Source organism: Mercenaria mercenaria, chromosome 3 (genome assembly GCF_021730395.1).
Source record: "Mercenaria mercenaria strain notata chromosome 3, MADL_Memer_1, whole genome shotgun sequence".
NCBI classification, from domain to species: domain Eukaryota; kingdom Metazoa; phylum Mollusca; class Bivalvia; order Venerida; family Veneridae; genus Mercenaria; species Mercenaria mercenaria.
The window spans coordinates 60,402,536-60,420,010 of record NC_069363.1 but is presented as its reverse complement, the minus strand read 5'-3'; the positions used below and the strand labels follow the sequence as shown (position 1 = coordinate 60,420,010).

At 34.7% G+C, this 17,475-nt stretch overlaps 1 protein-coding gene across 6 annotated transcripts in view; it reads left to right on the top strand.

Moving 5' to 3' along the window:
- LOC123524598 (CYFIP-related Rac1 interactor B-like) overlaps positions 1-17,328 on the top strand; it is an 85,100-nt gene extending 67,772 nt beyond the window's left edge. For all 6 annotated transcript variants that reach the window (XM_045302895.2, XM_045302894.2, XM_045302892.2 and 3 more), the window contains exons 7-11: positions 3,017-3,139; positions 4,874-4,953; positions 6,366-6,492; positions 8,135-8,205; positions 9,072-17,328. In XM_045302895.2, the coding sequence (XP_045158830.1) occupies positions 3,017-3,139; positions 4,874-4,953; positions 6,366-6,492; positions 8,135-8,205; positions 9,072-9,135 (465 nt within the window). In that variant the 3' untranslated portion in view covers positions 9,136-17,328. The remainder of the gene's footprint in view (positions 1-3,016; positions 3,140-4,873; positions 4,954-6,365; positions 6,493-8,134; positions 8,206-9,071) is intronic.
- Positions 17,329-17,475: the final 147 nt, after the last annotated feature.

The window sequence follows — 17,475 nt, the reverse complement described above, 5'->3', positions numbered from 1 at the left end:
TGAAATACATGTTAGACTGCTTAAGGGCGTCAAAACTAATGACTCTAGGATAACTCTCTTGTCATTTGTCATTAAACCCATAAGGTTCTACATTACATGTACCGAGACAAAAAACCCTCAGAATTTTTCATATGTAATATTACGTTCCTTTTTAGCTCACCTGTCACAAAGTGACAAGGTGAGCTTTTGTGATCGCGCAGCGTCCGTGCGTCCGTCCGTGCGTCCGTTAGTGCGTAAACTTTTGCTTGTGACCACTCTAGAGGTCACATTTTTCATGGGATCTTTATGAAAATTGATCAGAATGTTCACCTTGATGATATCTAGGTCAAGTTCGAAACTGGGTCACGTGCGGTCAAAAACTAGGTCAGTAGGTCTAAAAATAGAAAAACCATGTGACCTCTCTAGAGGCCATATATTTCACAAGATCTTCATGAAAATTGGTCAGAATGTTCATCTTGATGATATCTAGGTCAAGTTCGAAACCGGGTCACGTGCCGTCAAAAACTAGGTCAGTAGGTCAAATAATAGAAAAACCTTGTGACCTCTCTAAAGGCCATATTTTTCATGGGATCTGTATGAAAGTTGGTCTGAATGTTCATCTTGATGATATCTAGGTCAAGTTCGAAACTGGGTCACGTGCCTTCAAAAACTAGGTCAGTAGGTCTAAAAATAGAAAAACCTTGTGACCTCTCTAGAAGCCATATATTTCATAAGATCATCATGAAAATTGGTCAGAACGTTCACCTTGATGATATCTAGGTCAAGTTCGAAACTGGGTCACATGCTGCCAAAAACTAGGTCAGTAGGTCTAAAAATAGAAAAACCTTGTGATCTCTCTAAAGGCCATATTTTTCATGGGATCTGTATGAAAGTTGGTCTGAATGTTCAGCTTGATGATATCTAGGTCAAGTTCGAAACTGGGTCATGTGCGGTCAAACACTAGGTCAGTAGGTCTAAAAATAGAAAAACATTGTGACCTCTCTAGAGGCCATACTTTTGAATGGATCTTCATAAAAATTGGTCAGAATGTTCATCTTGATGATATCTAGGTCAAGTTCGAAAGTGGGTCACGTGTCATCAAAAAGTAGGTCAGTAGGTCAAATAATGAAAAAACCTTGTGACCTCTCTAGAGGTCATACATTTCATGGGATCTGTATGAAAGTTGGTCTGAATGTTTATCTTGATGATATATAGGTCAAGTTTGAAACTGGGTCAACTGCGATCAAAAACTAGGTCAGTAGGTCTTAAAATAGAAAAACCTTGTGACCTCTCTAGAGGCCATACCCTTGAATGGATCTTCATGAAAATTGGTCAGAATGTTCACCTTGATGATATCTAGGTCAAGTTTGAAACTGGATCACGTGCCATCAAAAACTAGGTCAGTAGGTCAAATAATAAAAAAAACCTTGTGACCTCTCTAGAGGCCATACTTTTCATGGGATCTGTATGAAAGTTGGTCTGAATGTCCATCTTGATGATATCTCGTTCAAGTTTGAAACTGGGTCAACTGCATTCAAAAACTAGGTCAGTAGGTCAAATAATAAAAAGTCTTTTGACCTCTCTAGAGGCCATATTTTTCAATGGATCTTCATGAAAATTGGTCAGAATTTTTATCTTGATGATATCTAGGTCAAGTTCAAAACTAGGTCACATGAGCTCAAAAACTAGGTCACTATGTCAAATAATAGAAAAAACGACGTCAAACCCAAAACTGGGTCATGTGGGAACAAGTGAGCGATTCAGGACCATCATGGTCCTCTTGTCATTAAGTTACATATAGAAGAACAGCAGTTAATTTGATGAAATACTTGGTAAGGGTTGGGGTTTTTTGCTACTCTTTGGATAATGTGTTGAGATGAGGTTTTTGTCAGGCTGTACACTGGAGTTTTTGTCAGGCTGTACAGTGCAGTTTTTGTCAGGCTGTACAATGCATTGCTTTTCTAGTCATGTCTGCCTGAAACAAAGGTAACAGGATAGTGAAAAATTTAAGAAATGCTTTTTGTGTATGGGCAGTCTCAGTTGTAGTATCATTCATGGTTACCTGTAAAACCAAGTGATATTTTTCTTCTAAAACCCAGATTAGATTATATGAAGTGAAATGCCTTGTTAGGTTTTTTAAGGTTTCGATGGGGGCCTTGAGAAACAAAAATCAAACAACACCAAATCATAGAAAGAAAGAGTTGTTTGACGTGAAAATTGAACAGCATGTAAAACATGTATATTACTTTACGAAACAAGTGTCAGTATACTGATATAAACATTGAATTCCGGAAAAGGGCTGACTAAAGGGGCTCCACTTCCGGACAGTTAAACGCCTTTAAAAACTCACCATTTTCAAAGAACAGTTACACATGTTCGTTTTGATGCATTTGCAATAGCGTGCGAGTGGTGAAATTTCGCATAACAAGGTGGAACATAGTTTTCAGCAATTGTTTATCTTTTTTTCTTTACAAATGGCATTCATTTTCAAAGGGAGACAACTTTTTCTCAAAGATTACTTAAAATAATCGGAGAAAGTTGTTTCCCTTTGAAAATGAATGGCATTTGTACTTAAAATAATCGGGAACAGTTGTCTCCCTTTGAAAATGAATGCCATTTGTAAAGAAATAAAGATAAATAATTGCTGAAAACTTAGTTTCACCTTGTTATGCGAAATTTCACCACTCGCACGCTATTGCAAATGCATCAAAACGAACATGTGTATCTGTTCTTTGAAAATAGTGAGTTTTTAAAGGCGTTTAACTGTCCGGAAGTGGAGCCCTTTAGGCAGCCCTTTTCCGGAATTCAATGTTTATATCAGTATACTGACACTTGTTTCGTAAAGTAATATACATGTTTTACATGCTGTTCAATTTTCATGTCAAACAACTCTTTCTTTCTATGATTTGGTGTTGTTTGATTTTTGTTTCTCAAGGCCTCCATCGAAACCTTAAAGAAAAAAATAAAAGTACACTTTCTGTGAATAATTACACTGAAGAAAATTCCCTCGGATATTTAAATGCAGATATTTTTCTAGGATTCAACAGAAACTGATGAGAAGGTCCCACATGAAATTGCCAACAGAATGTCATTGTTTTATGCACATTCAACACCCATGTTAAAGATGCTCAGTGACACAACTTCCTCCTTCGTTTCTCAGGTATACTACATGTATATACTCCCATGTACTCTGTTTTGTATGTTTAAAAGTAAAAAATATCATTTAAACTTAAGGAGGTAGGTTACCTTGTTACAAGGGTAAATTCAAATTAGTTGAACCGCAGCATCTTTTTGTATTTCGTGTAATATGAAGTTTTAACTGCTAAAATCTCAGTTTCGTTTGTCTCTGTCCCTTCAAGTTTAATTTTTATCTAGGTTTGAAGAACATGACCCTCCAAAGGTATTTCATATTGAAAGAAGAAGGAAAATACGGATATTTAACACTTTTCAGTGTATTTTAGTTTCATTGATATCCGTACACGTCAGCATAATCTATAATTTTACTAGCACGCACGTTAGCTTTCTAATATAAGCTTAAAATGTATATGTCGCGGGGCTCGTGTTTCCATGGTAACGCATTTTCTCTCATTTTTGAACAATTATGTATAAAAATAGGGGTTTTCGACGGCTTAAGTGCCATTCTGTTAATGACCAACATGGAATATCTGGGTAATATTATTAGCAAAATACCAAGCACTATACATGGTACCCTATTTTTCTTAAAGTTTAAAGTAACCATGGCAACATAGATGTTTAAAATGGCTTATATCTTGCTTTTTTTCGTAATTTCTTATAAAATAATATTGAATAAGATTATCTTTCTAGTTGGGTAGCTTTATAAACATATTATTTCTAAGTAAGTTATATTTTCGTGTTATCTGCATTTATTCAAACAAATTTCAAGGCTTAGAATACTTACAAACAGTACCCCCGTCTGGCATTTTTCATGGAAAAATCGTTCAGCATGCTACTATTATTCTCATGGATATTGTTGAAATGAAAATAAAAGCCGAAGCTGTGTTTCTTAAATAGACTAGTGTCAACGCTTTTGAATTTACATTTAGATACATAGGTCACGGGCTTCGTTTCCATGTAACATCAATTCAATTCAAGAACCACAATTTTCTACTGAAATTTGAACACTTTTAGATCTTAGTTTTAGTATATAAGTAACAAATTATCAACGGAACCTGAAAAACAGGTATCACAAATCAAACTGCTAGATTTTTATTTGAAAATGGCCGTAACAAGTAACCTCTCACCCAACTATATTCCAAATAACATTGGTTACCACCATCCATTTTCTTACATTCCGCATAACATTTCAATATAACTACATAAAAGAAGCAAAATATTGATTATTTTTCAGAGCAAAAGACTCATAAAAAATATTTCAGCAAATAATGGTTATCTGAAAATAGTTTGAATAAAGAAAATGCACAGAATTACGTACTTTCAAGATAAAAGCTATTAATTTTGCGCGGTAACTGACACGTAACGTCATGACGTCAATGACGTCATTTTAAGGCAACATTGTTTTGAAGCGTTTCTGCGGCAATTTATTCATTATTTCTGCATTATTAAACCATAAAGCGTCAGATCGAAGACAGGTCTATGATTTGTTTTCAGAAGAATGAATAAACAAACACATTTAGTTTGTCGTAAACGTCGTCGTAAATCGTCACGTTAGCTTCCGGTTGGACATGCGCACATACAAATATAAAGGTAACCTACCTCCTTAAGAATTAAAGAGTAGTATTTGTATTGTTACATTGAAGATAAGTCAGAGATGTTTGAAAAATAATTGTTTTTACCTCCCTTGGGTACATTAGCAATAATGTTGTTGTTTGAAAATTGTTTTACTGATATATGTATATATCTGTCTGTTTTGTAGAACAAAAATCTTCCAGTAGAAAATACAACAGACTGCTTATGTACAATGGCAAATATCTGTAGAGTGATGATAGAAAACCCGTACGTATTCTAGTACAGATAGTAATGTAGTTAGTACAGTGAAAGACATGTTGTTATACAGAAAATAAGTTGTATCCTTCAGATAGTCATTCTTGCATGAAACCTTTGGGTTTTTTTTTCCAATTTCGGACATCATCTCGTGCTCAAACAGGGAAAAAACATGTACTTAGGAGATTCTCGTGAGAATATGCTGTATGTGAACAATTTGGAAATGCTGTTCTGGGTCCAGTGTAAACAAAGACCCTGAATCAGTTTTAACTGAAGTCGAAAGGTTGAGACTTAAGAAATATTTTCATATGCCTTTTCATTAAAATTTAACATTTTTCAAACCTAACTTTACTTAAACTAGCAGTCAGTTCTTTCTCTCTTTATGTGTGATTGCATTGATGTTCTATATTATTGTATTAATATGGCTCAAAGTAAGTTTACACATGGTGATTTATCTTTGAAAATGATAGATAAACATTTAGAGAAGTACAATTGTGTTATTTAAATGAATTTGAATTGAGAATGTTAACCTGCTAAATTGAAATTTTACATCAAAACTGTTTTAAAATGTCTCTGTCTACACATCTATGCAGCCTATTGATGTGTAATGTTAAACATAAACGTGACAAGCTGAAAAGTTATGAGTTGTAAACATTAAGTTTGAGTGAGATTCAACTTTATAGATGAACTATAATGGATGAATGGGAGATATTTATTTGAAATATTTCTACAAAATGTATGTAGATCTCATCAGCAATGTTTGAGTTTATAAACTGCAATCAGAGTTGATTATATTGATATTGGAAAAGTTCAGGTTTTGTATATATCAAACTTTGATTGAGATGGGGCTGTGTGCAAAGCAAAATTTTGTTTAGTTACAAAATAAATAGGCCTAGAGATTTCATTTTTGAGGATATAAAGTATGTGCAGATGTATTGATCTCTATGACTTGATCAATGATAATGTTTTCATTTCAAAAAGCATAAAGGACTGAATAAACCAGACAGAACTCCAACACCTGTACGTTATAAAAAGAAAGGGTGCTATGTAAAGCTTCAGTTTTCATTGTAAACCTAATACATTGAAGAAAGTGTTAGTCACACCTATTACCACATGTCAAGAAATGCTACACTTAAAAAATTTTAATATCCACACAACATGTGTAAAATAGGTGCAGTTACTGTAAGCCATGAAGTGTATGATTGAAACATGTGTTCATAAGAATGTGAAACGGCAGACTTCGATCCACTAAAGTCAGCTGAAAAGTCTTGCATTTTCGACATTCCAGCATTTTTATTCTACGTTCCAGCATTTTTGTTTTGTTTTATGCGAGAATAGCAACATAAAATATATAAGAAATAAAGAGACCAATTGTAACTGATTTACTGATATTTTATTGATAAATTTTACACTTTTCTTTACAGAGAGTATTGTTCCAGAATAAAAAATGTAGAGACCAAGTTGTTTTGTTTACGAGTTATGGTTGGTGTGATTATTTTATATGACCATGTGCATCCAGTAGGGGCATTTGCTAAGAGTTCTGGAATTGATGTAAGTCCTTGTTTTATAAAGTTATTGTTGATATGATGTTGGGCAATTGTTTATCTTTGAAAAAAGAAAACCCTGAAACTTTCGGACATACAGCATATTGCCAGGTTCTTCTTTCTCATCAGTGTGACATCATCTGGTTCATAAAATAGTTTTTTACATATTTGTTTTAAAGTCCGTTAATTATAATTGAAATTTTTTTTTCTGTATTTTAACATATATGTTGACTCAACATGTGTCAAGGTTAGGAATATATCATATGCACATACATATTTGTTTGAATATGAATTACGTAATCAGGAAGCAGTGGAACAAACAAAGGTTGTTATGGCCTTCTCTACACATTGAAACAGCAAACACGGGTTGTAAGGGAATGGATAAAACTCTCAATTCTTTCAGGGTTTCATGTGATCCAAACATATGCATTATAGGAATTTAACCTTTACCTTGCTAAATTTCTAAAATGGACTGGTCTATCATTCAGTTGGGGCAGTACCATTTATTATTCGAAAGGGTGTTCAATGAAAATTTACTGACTGAATATGAAAAACAGTGCAGACCATGATCAGCCTGCACGGACGTGCAGTCTGATCTTGGTCTGCACTGATCGCAAAGGCAAAATCACTTGCCACCAGCAGGCTAAAGGTTAGGACGTAGGACTACATGCTGGATGGATGGCCCGCCCGCTTAGCTCAGTAGGTAAGAGCGTTGGTCTACGGATCGCGGGGTCATGAGTTCGATCCTCGGGCGGGGCGTATGTTCTCCGTGACTATTTGATAAACGACATTGTGTCTGAAATCATTAGTCCTCCACCTCTGATTCATGTGGGGAAATTGGCAGTTACTTGCGGAGAACAGGTTTGTACTGGTACAGAATCCAGGAAAACTGGTTAGGTTAACTGCCCGCCATTACATGACTGAAATACTGTTGAAAAATGGCGCTAAACCCAAAACAAACAAACAAACAAACATGCTGGATGGATTTTGACGAAACTTCACAGGAGTAATCAGTACCAAGCCTAGTTGTGCATATCACCAACACATTCTGCTTCAGTGCACAAAATAGCCGCCAGAGCTAAAGATAGAAAAGTCTTGTCCAGCTTTCAAAGGTCAAACTGCTGGCTGGATTTCAACGAAACTTCACAGGAGTGATCAGTACCAAGTCTAGTTGTGCATATTGCTAGCACGTTCCACTTAACTGCACAAAATGGCCACCAGAGCTAAAAATAAAAAGATCTTGTCCGGCTTTAACAGGTCAGACTGCTGGATAGGGATTTCAACGAAACTTCACAGGAGTGATCAGTACCAAGCCTAGTTTTGCATATTGCTGGCACGTTCCACTTCGCTGTACGAAATGGCCAACAGAGCTAAAAATAGAAAAATCTTGTCCGGCTTTCACAGGTCGAACTGCTGGACAGATTTCAATGAAACTTTACAGGAGTGATCAGTACCAAGCCTACTTGTGCATATTCCTGACATGTTCCACTTCACTGCACAAAATGGCCACCAGAGTTAAAGGTATACATAGGGGGGAGGCATATGTTTTTGAGACAAAAACACCTTCTAGTTTAATTTGACAAAAACACCTAGTTTAATTTGAATGGCTTCAGATAAACTGTAAGACTCATACTGTTTTCTGTTTTCAGATAAAAAGCTCAATAAAACTTTTGAAAGAGCAAAAGGACATGAGTTCAGAGGGATTGTTGAATGCTTTAAGGTAAGAAACTAGATAAATAGTCAGTTTTAATGCTATTATTTTGCTATATTAAGATTTATGAGCTTGTCAGATTTGTGAAAAAATCTACGAGGTATTTTTGTCACTTGATCGTCGATGTTAGCGTTGGTTAAAATTTTTGTTTAGGTCCACCTTTTCTCAAAAACCGTAAGAGCTACAGCTTTGAAACTTTGCACACATGTTTACCATCATTAGATGACTACATAGGCCAAGAATCATAACTCTAACAGGCAATTTATTAGAATTATGGCCCTTTTTATGCCTCCGGCATCTACTGATGCGGGAGGCATATAGTGATTGTCCTGTCCGTCTGTTTGTCCGTTCGTCTGTACGAGGTTAACCAAATGGGACCGTTTTGTCTAGCATCAATACCCCTTACTAGAATGACTTGATACTAATGCATATGTAACCTGTGACCATTCCTCATCTTCAGACATCACCTGACCTCAGTTTGACTTTGAACTGGACCTCGTTTTGAACTTAGGTTGCTTTGTATCGACAAGGATGCCACTGGGGTCATCAGGCGTTTATTGAACGCAGCTCCTTGTTGTAGTTAGAAATTCTGAACTAAAACACTTTTCTTACATACTGACCAGCACTTGCAGACGCGCAGTGGCATCCGTAGGCAGTGCTCTTGTTTTCATTGTAATCTATCACATTTACTATATACAAGACTGTGTTCCAAATCATTTGCTGAGATTAATGTATTACCGGTAGATTTGTTGTAAGATTATGCTCGTCCCCAAATTTTCTTCGAAAATGAATTTGGATGAGATAAATATTTCATCTTTTATTACGTTATAATTACATAAGGGTGCTACTTGTTTGTTTGAACATATCTATTTCAGATATACTACAAAACATCTACATGATGAAAGTACGCCAAAGAGTGTCAAGCAGCTGCTTGACTAGAGACACTAGTGATGTTACACATGTACCAAATGTTCATCTGTTTTATACACATTTGTCAGCTCATCTACACACAACTGCTTGAATTGGAAATGCTCCTTTCCCATCTTGATGTATCAACTTTACTTAACAAAAATACCTGGAGATGAATTATGGAAAATTTCGGCTTTACTATGGAAAGGCACATCTCTCTGTGGATGTTATCTATTCTGGTAGATTTCTACTTTTCAAAAATGAAAGGAGTGCATTATGGGAATTAAGCTTAAGAAGTGATACATCCTGTTTAAAGATGGAGTAAAATGTAGAAATTTTAGCTGGACCAGATGTTGCCTCCAAGAAATTAAATCAGACTGTTTATTTGCAGTCTGTACCTCAAAAATTCCTGTTTTTATAAAGTTTTGGGTTGAAAGGCTCTGAAGATATTTATAAAACTATTCTAGAAATGACCAGCAGATGTATTAAGTTTTAAAAGACAAAAATAAAGTAGATACATGTTTATTGAGAGATAAAAGCAGTTATGACAATGGATAAAGATGCATAAATTTCATCGTCTTCAATTTAAAAACTTGTTTTTGAGCCTGTTCTGCTCTAGCTAGATGTCTGCCTAATATTGTGATTTGTTTTTGTCTGGCTACTTGGTGTTCACTGACCATTAACTGACCATCAGCTGACCATCAGACTACAGTCTACAATCTCATCATTCCAGGGTATATGATACTGTTGATTCTCAACACAACTTCTCGCCATCACACAGTTTCATTACCTGCACAGCTTCCACACATTTTCTTTACAACTGTCTTTGCCATTTATATTGGACTTTTAGAACCAGAGAACTCATGCTATATTTACTAAATAGTCAGAATGAGTATGAATGTGTCCTTTTCAAACAAACTTTTCTACTTTGAAAATATCTTGTGTTTTGATTGACAAGATTTGAATAGGTCTTGACTTACGGCACATTTGTACTGCCTTGGTAAAAATTGAAATTATTTGTTATTTTAATGGTCTGCAGTTACATGTAATATTAAGAGGGATATAGAGGCATGAATTCCAAGCTGCTTGATATGTAATTGTGGAAAATCACCTCCAGATAGTACATGAATACCAGTTTCTATGTTTACATTTCTTTATTATTAAAAGTCTCAGATTATCTCCTTTTTTTTCTACAATTTAGATACTGATTTCTTGGAAATCTCATACTCCAATATGTAAACAATGTTATATATACAATCATGGTATGTTAAATTTTTCTTATTTCGGTACTTTCTCTGCCTAGATGTAAATGAAATGTAAAGAAATGGGTGAAAGTGTAACCATTATTTCAGTGTTACATCAGTTAGAATGTCATTTTTGAAAGGATAATTAGGAATACAAATCACCAAGGTGCTTCTTAACCCTTAGCCTGCTTGCAGCAAGTGATTCTGTCTTTGCGACCAGTGCAGACCAAGATCAGCCTGCACATCCATGCAGTCTGATCATAATCTGCACTGTTCGCCATTCAGTCAGTATTTTTTTGGTAAGCACCTTTTTTAGGTTAATGGTGCTGTCCAAATTGAAAGATGGACCAGTTCATTATAGAAATTTAGTAGGGTAAGGGTTAAAAAAATCATGAAATGCTGCAATTCACAATCGGTATGGTGCTTGATATAAAATGCAACTTGTTCAAACTTAATTATTAATTTCATGAATTATTATCACTTTTGATATTAATTATAGATTTTAATGTTTATCCACTGTGCAGAAAACAGTCAGAAGTCAAGGTCCAAGATCTTGAGACTTATTTCAAAACTCGCCTCTGATTGGTTGATTCAGATTTAAAATTTTGAAATTGACTAATGATAAGGCTACATTCTGAGACTGGTCTCCAAACTTAGTTTTATAACCTTGGAACTGTAGCAGACATAGTTTTGGTTGGTTGCCTTTCTTGAAAATGAACTGGCATCCTTTCAGGTATAAATTACTTTAAAATTTGATAAGCTGACTATAAGATATATACATGTAAATAAAAGCATTCCATTTTCTAAAAAATGTGCATAATTCATGTTCTGGGTATAGTTTCTATTGGAAATTTGTAATTTTATGTAAAGTAATAAATTAGTATTATAGAGAGTTTATGTTTATATAATCTTCTGAAGAAATTTTCTTGTTTTAGAGTAGCTTATTAACATGATAAACTTGTTGTATTTAACCGTTTTAAGGAAATGGACCAGTAATGACATTTGGAAATATTTGTTCGATTACGTATCCTCCATAATAAATATTGCGCTTTTGACATCCTGGGGCCGTAACAGAAAATTACTCTTCATAACAGCCGGAGAATGCCTTATTTGCGACGGAGAAAACGTAAAGTAGCAAAAATTGCCAATGTCATAACGAATCCGCTACCTTAAACAAATCAATAGTAAGCAGAGCAAAATAAGGTGCATTTTTGTTGATGAATGTATTAATTGATAAAAACGCATGTCATTTTCTGGGAGACTTAGAACTTGCTTTTAGTTAGTGGGTAGCCTAATTGGCCTGGTGAAATTATGACTGAAAGGACATACTAGGGTCAGTGTTTATTAATGCTGTAAAAGTTGACGAGAGCATACAGATGAAAATGTCATGTTTCTGTTGTAATGCCAATATTGATGCTAGGTTCATGTGCCATAGATATTTGTTGAAATATTAAGTTTGTGCTATGTCAAAAGTACTGTGTATGTTCTGAAGGATTTGTTACAGTATTTTGTTGAAATATTTTATAGAAATTCTTGAAAAAGTCCATGTTTTGATACATGAAAATCTGTTTCTGAAATGAACACAAACAAAGGTCTAGTGCCTTGAGTTGATACTGCTTATAAATGTTTCATATTTTATTCGGAAACTGCTGCACAAAATGGCCTGTTTCACCTTCCTGTAGAACAGATGTTGAATGTAATCAGACCTAATCATTCCAGATCTCAGAATTGTTGTAAACAAGACCTTAGCTTCTTGACTGAAATACCTCGAAGAGGAATAATTATGAATTCAGAAGTTAAAAGGAAAGGCAATGTTGTTGTAATGTTCATTCCGCCTGCCCGATCTCCTAATTGTTTAAGGCAGTAAAAGAATTTTCATAATCTGCTTAAATTTAGAAAGTTATGAGCATTTCCGTATTTGAACAGAATGGCAGATCTTTTGTTTCGACGGCCTAGGAAAACAAAATGGCAGATATACCGTGAAATTATTTAATTTATGGGTATTAAATTTTGGGTTAGTTGGCTTTTTCATGGGGAATTGAGTCCTTGGATTTCTTATTTTTTATATGAAATGAATTGAACTTTATTTTATTATCTTGGATTAATGGAACCAATAAATACAGAAACATTTTCAGCCATGAATATTGATTTTGCAGTAATTTATTTTATTTATTTCAACTGTATTTCCTTAATTCTGAAAATAGTTTCTCTGCTTCCTTCAACTAGAACAAAAGAAATTATCGTGTGATACATTTTAGATAGATAACGCTATAGAAATTTATTTATTCAAAAGGATATTTGCTGTGTAAAAAATTCTGCAGTATATAAATAATGTCATAAACACTAAAATGGCTGCATCCATGGTTTACCCATATCATGCTGGACACGATTGATTCTGCCTTCGCGACCAGTGTAGATCATGATCAGCCTGCGCATCCGTGCAGTCTGATCATGATCTGCACTGTTCACTATTCAGCCAGTATCTTTATGGTAAGCACCCCTTTTAGCAGTTAATGGTACTGTCCAAATGAAAAGATTGACAAGTTCATTATAAAAATTTAGCAGGGCAAGGGTTAAATTTCAGATTGCCATATCTTTCTCAAAAATGATCCGATTTGAAAAATCAGTTTTATAGTACAATGATGCCTTCATATATATTATTAGTCATTTCTTCCTTTTTAACCTTTGTTAAAATTGAATACTACTCATATGCCCCCATATTACCATTGGCATTTATAAACCATTAGACTAATGAAAATGCCATTTTATGTCAAAATAATATATTTATAACACTACGTGCTCTGCGAACAAAACCATAAATTGAAAAAGGAGTTTCTTAAGTCAAGGAAGTTGACTGAAAACAAAGTGCTCATATTGAGTGATAAAATTCCGTGAAATTATTTGTTCAACATGTATATATATCCTTGTTTTCCAGACTTTTAGATACTTGGTTTTTGTATATAACATTGTTGATTTTATAGAATGGCAAGCTATTACCTATATACTGTATGTTTTGTTAAGTTTCCAGCTATTCTCGCATTTGTTTCTTTATTAAATTTTATGAACAAAGAGTTGCATATTATGCACAGAGCTACAGTAATATACAACTTGTTTTGAATCTTTGTTTATGTAACTTACTGAAAGTTTTTGTTACTTTTGATTGTTGGCGACTGCATTACTTTTGTTTTATAGCTCTCCTGAATTTTGATCAGGGTGAGCTATAAGTAAAGGTGGATAGTCCTGTATTCATTATGATATCCTGCATCTGTCACCCTGTGTCTGTTATCCTGCATGAACATTTTACGTCCAACATCTCCCAAGAAACTGCTGGTCAGAATAATACTAGACCTGGTCGGTGGCATCCTGGTATGGATCTCTTTCAAGTTGTCTGCTAAAGGGGTCAGTAGAGCTAAAACTAGAACATTCACCAATCAACCTTTAAACAAGTTCTCATGGACAACTTGGTGGATCTTTTACAAACATGATCTGTAGAAACCTTGGTTGGACCTCAGTTTTGTTAAGATGGAATTGTATTTTGGCCCCATCGCAGCAAAATGTAGAAAAACCTTAAAATAACTTTCAATGAATTGAATGTTCACCCAGCTTGGTCAGAAGCACATTCAAAAGGTCAAGGTCATCCTTAGGTGGGTGACTTAGACCTATTTGAACCTCTTGTTTTAACTATTGCTCACAGAATACAGATGTTTAAATGATGTATACGATTATTATAGTGTGTTAGAACTACAGCGAAACACTGCTCACTTGAGCATTGAGGGTTCTAGCACCCGGGCTCATTCAGGCAATTTATATGGTCCCTGACCATTTCTGCTATATGTTTGAATGACATACAACAGCTGGATAACTCGAGCACTTTGACCTCGAGTGATTGGTGTTTTACTGCAGTTAAACATTTGAATGGTGTCATAAAAAATACACTTAATGACCTACCAGATGACTTTTAAGCTCTCCAGAACAAAGGAGGCAAATACCAACAAAAAGACTGAAATGTGTTTGTTTTACGAGTTGTTGCTGTAGGGAGGTTAATTTACTAATAAATTTCAATGATGAGAAGTAGATTTAGAGAGGTGTTTATGGGAAAGGTATTTATGTGAAAGAGATTTGAGGTGTTTATGGAAAAGAGATGTGGAGAGGTGTTTATGGAAAGGAGAGGTGTTTATGGAAAAGTTGTTTATGGAAAAGAGATGTGGGGAGATGTTTATGGTAAAGAGATGTAAGAGGTGTTTAATACTTGGAATTTTTGTTAACAAAGTTTAGACTAGTTGTAGTTCTAGATTTATAATGTCTTGTTACTTCTGAAAAGTCAGGTACTTGTTTTATGTATATTATGATTAATGGTGACATTCAAATATGTTGCTTCAACAGTTTTAAACTCTTGTAAATCATTGGAGCATGGCTTTGTGAAAACCAGTATTAGGGCTTTGCGAGCCGCAGAGCTCCAGATCAGTGTACATCAATACCGTGTGTTAATCCCGAGATCCATACTATTATCAATTTCAGCACTTTCATGCTATTGATAAGCAAACAGTACGTATCCATTATGGTTACAAAGCGCTAACATTGGTTTTCGCACAGCAGTGCTCATTTCTCTTTATCACTTAAAGTGAATTTAAGCTCAATTATTTATTCACAGATTTTTATGTTCCGTGTTAGAACATTCCAAAGCTATTTATTTAAGTAAATAATATATACATGAGCCGCACCATGAAAAAACTAACATAGTGCGTTTGCGACCAGCATGGATCCAGACCAGCCTGCGCATCCACGCAGTCTGGTCAGGATCCATGCTGTTTGCTTCCAAAGCCTATTGCAATTAGAGAAACTGTTAGCAAACAGCATGGATCCTGGCCAGACTGCGTGCATGCACAGGCTGGTCTAGATCCATGCTGGTCGCAAATGCACTATGTTGGTTTTCTCATGGCGCGGATCACATAGATAACTTAGTCTGAATGACCATCAGGTTGGGTGTCAGTTATCTGCTGTTATAAGGTTGCCATAGTACTGTCCAATTATATCACCATGTAGTATTTAAACAGGAGTGACAATACATTTCTCAGACAATATGCTGCTCGGGATTATTTGCATACAGAACGAAACTTTTGAGAGGCAGGACAAAATCATTTTGATTTTTTCCCAAAAAAATCTAAAATATAAGGAATTAATTTATTCATCATATGAACATATATTTAACCTTTAGCCTGTTGGTGGCAAATGGTTTTTCCTTTGTGACCAGTGCAGACCAAGATCAGCCTGCAGACTGATCATGGTCTGTACTGTTTGCTACTCAGTCTATAAATTTTCAGGGAACACCCCTTTGAATAATAAGTGCTACATCCAACTTGAATGATAGACAAGTACATTATAGAAATTTAGCAGGGTAAAAGTTAAAGTAAATGGAAAAAAAAAAAATACTTGTAAAATTTATTGGTGTTTTGTTAAGGTATGCAAATTTCTGTAAGGTTTGCAAATAGCATGTTCCCAAAATCGTTTCTCTTTTCTTTTTTGCTTAAAAAATAAAGATTTATAGATTTAAAAAACTCACTTTATTTGATAAAATGTAATTGATTGAGGAAGGTAAAGAGAAAAAAAATTCTTTTGATACTTTTTTTTTTAAGAATGGGAATACCTGTATTGTCAAATAGAACACAGCAAGACTCTATAAATGAAATTATAGTATAATGAAATACTAATTTTAATATTTAGTTCAAAACATTTCTTGAATGAAATGAAAGAATACATCAGCATTTTCACTTTAGGTACTGTGAAATCAGTTAATTTTATGGTCCTGAAATTTGGTCTTTTCCTCCAAAGAACAGTTGTTTTATGGGAATATGACTTGTGCATTTCTGGTTTTGAACATACAAGAATGGAATTTTTATTTTGTTTATTGGTATTAAATTTAATTGGTTGATGCTACCATGAAATCCACAAGTACTGGTTTTCACAAACATTGATGATTTTGTAGAATCCAAGCAATTTTTGGGAGCCATTGTGTTCATTTTGGTAGATAAAGGTGTATAACAGATTGACGAACATTTTAGGATGATCTCTGTATTTTGATATTAATGAAGACATATTATGTTTAAATTGACTCTTACAAAGGTGATCTTGGCGATATATGACCATTTTGTGTCGATTTGCCGTAAAACCCATTCACTCACTCACAAAGGTGAAGAGTTTCTCCTTTATATATTAATATTATAAAGACTATTAGAAACATAACTAACAGGTTGTTAGATGTCTGTGTAGGGATAAAATACATAATCTTTAACAAACATGTCCATTTTTTTTTCTTTTGACCATATTTGCAGTGCTTGGTTGCTGGGTCTATTTTACTGTTGTTTTTTTTTTTAACCTTTTTTATGAAATTGAAAATGGATCATCCACATAAGAATTTAGTCTTTGATATATGAGCCGTGCCATGAGAAAACCAACATAGTGGGTTTGCAACCAGCATGGATCCAGACCAGCCTGTGCATCCGTGCAGTCTGGTCAGGATCCATGCTGTTCGCTTTCAAAGTCTATTGCAATTAGACAAACTGTTAGCGAACAGCATGGATCCTGACCAAACTGCACGGATGCATAGGCTGGTCTGGATCCATGCTGGTCGCAAAGCCACTATGTTGGTTTTCTCATGGCACGGCTCAGTTATTACTTTTGATACTATAAATCCTACATTTAAATATTTCACTTGACATTAACTGTATCAAGACATTTCTGCTTTACAGATCATCTTTTGTAAGTTTTAGATTGGTACATCTCCATTGCACAGGTTACAGTCTATGCTATTTTTGTCTGTATTTCTGCTACCAGTATGTGTGTGTTCGTCTGTCTGTCTTGTTCACTAAAGCTATTGCTTCCTGTTTGTGTTCCATAACATTAATATAAGGAATCAGGATTTTGTATGAAAATGAAATAAAAACAAATGTAATAGAATTTGTAATAAATTGACAAAACCAAACTAGAATTTGTTCTTGTTGTAACCACAGGTCTCTGAGGCTTGAGTGCTTAGGGTTGCCGACTTCCATTCATTTACCTGCCACATCTGAGAATTTGAAACCCTACTTGGAATATATAATGCTTTCATGTACGCAAAATAAACAGTTAG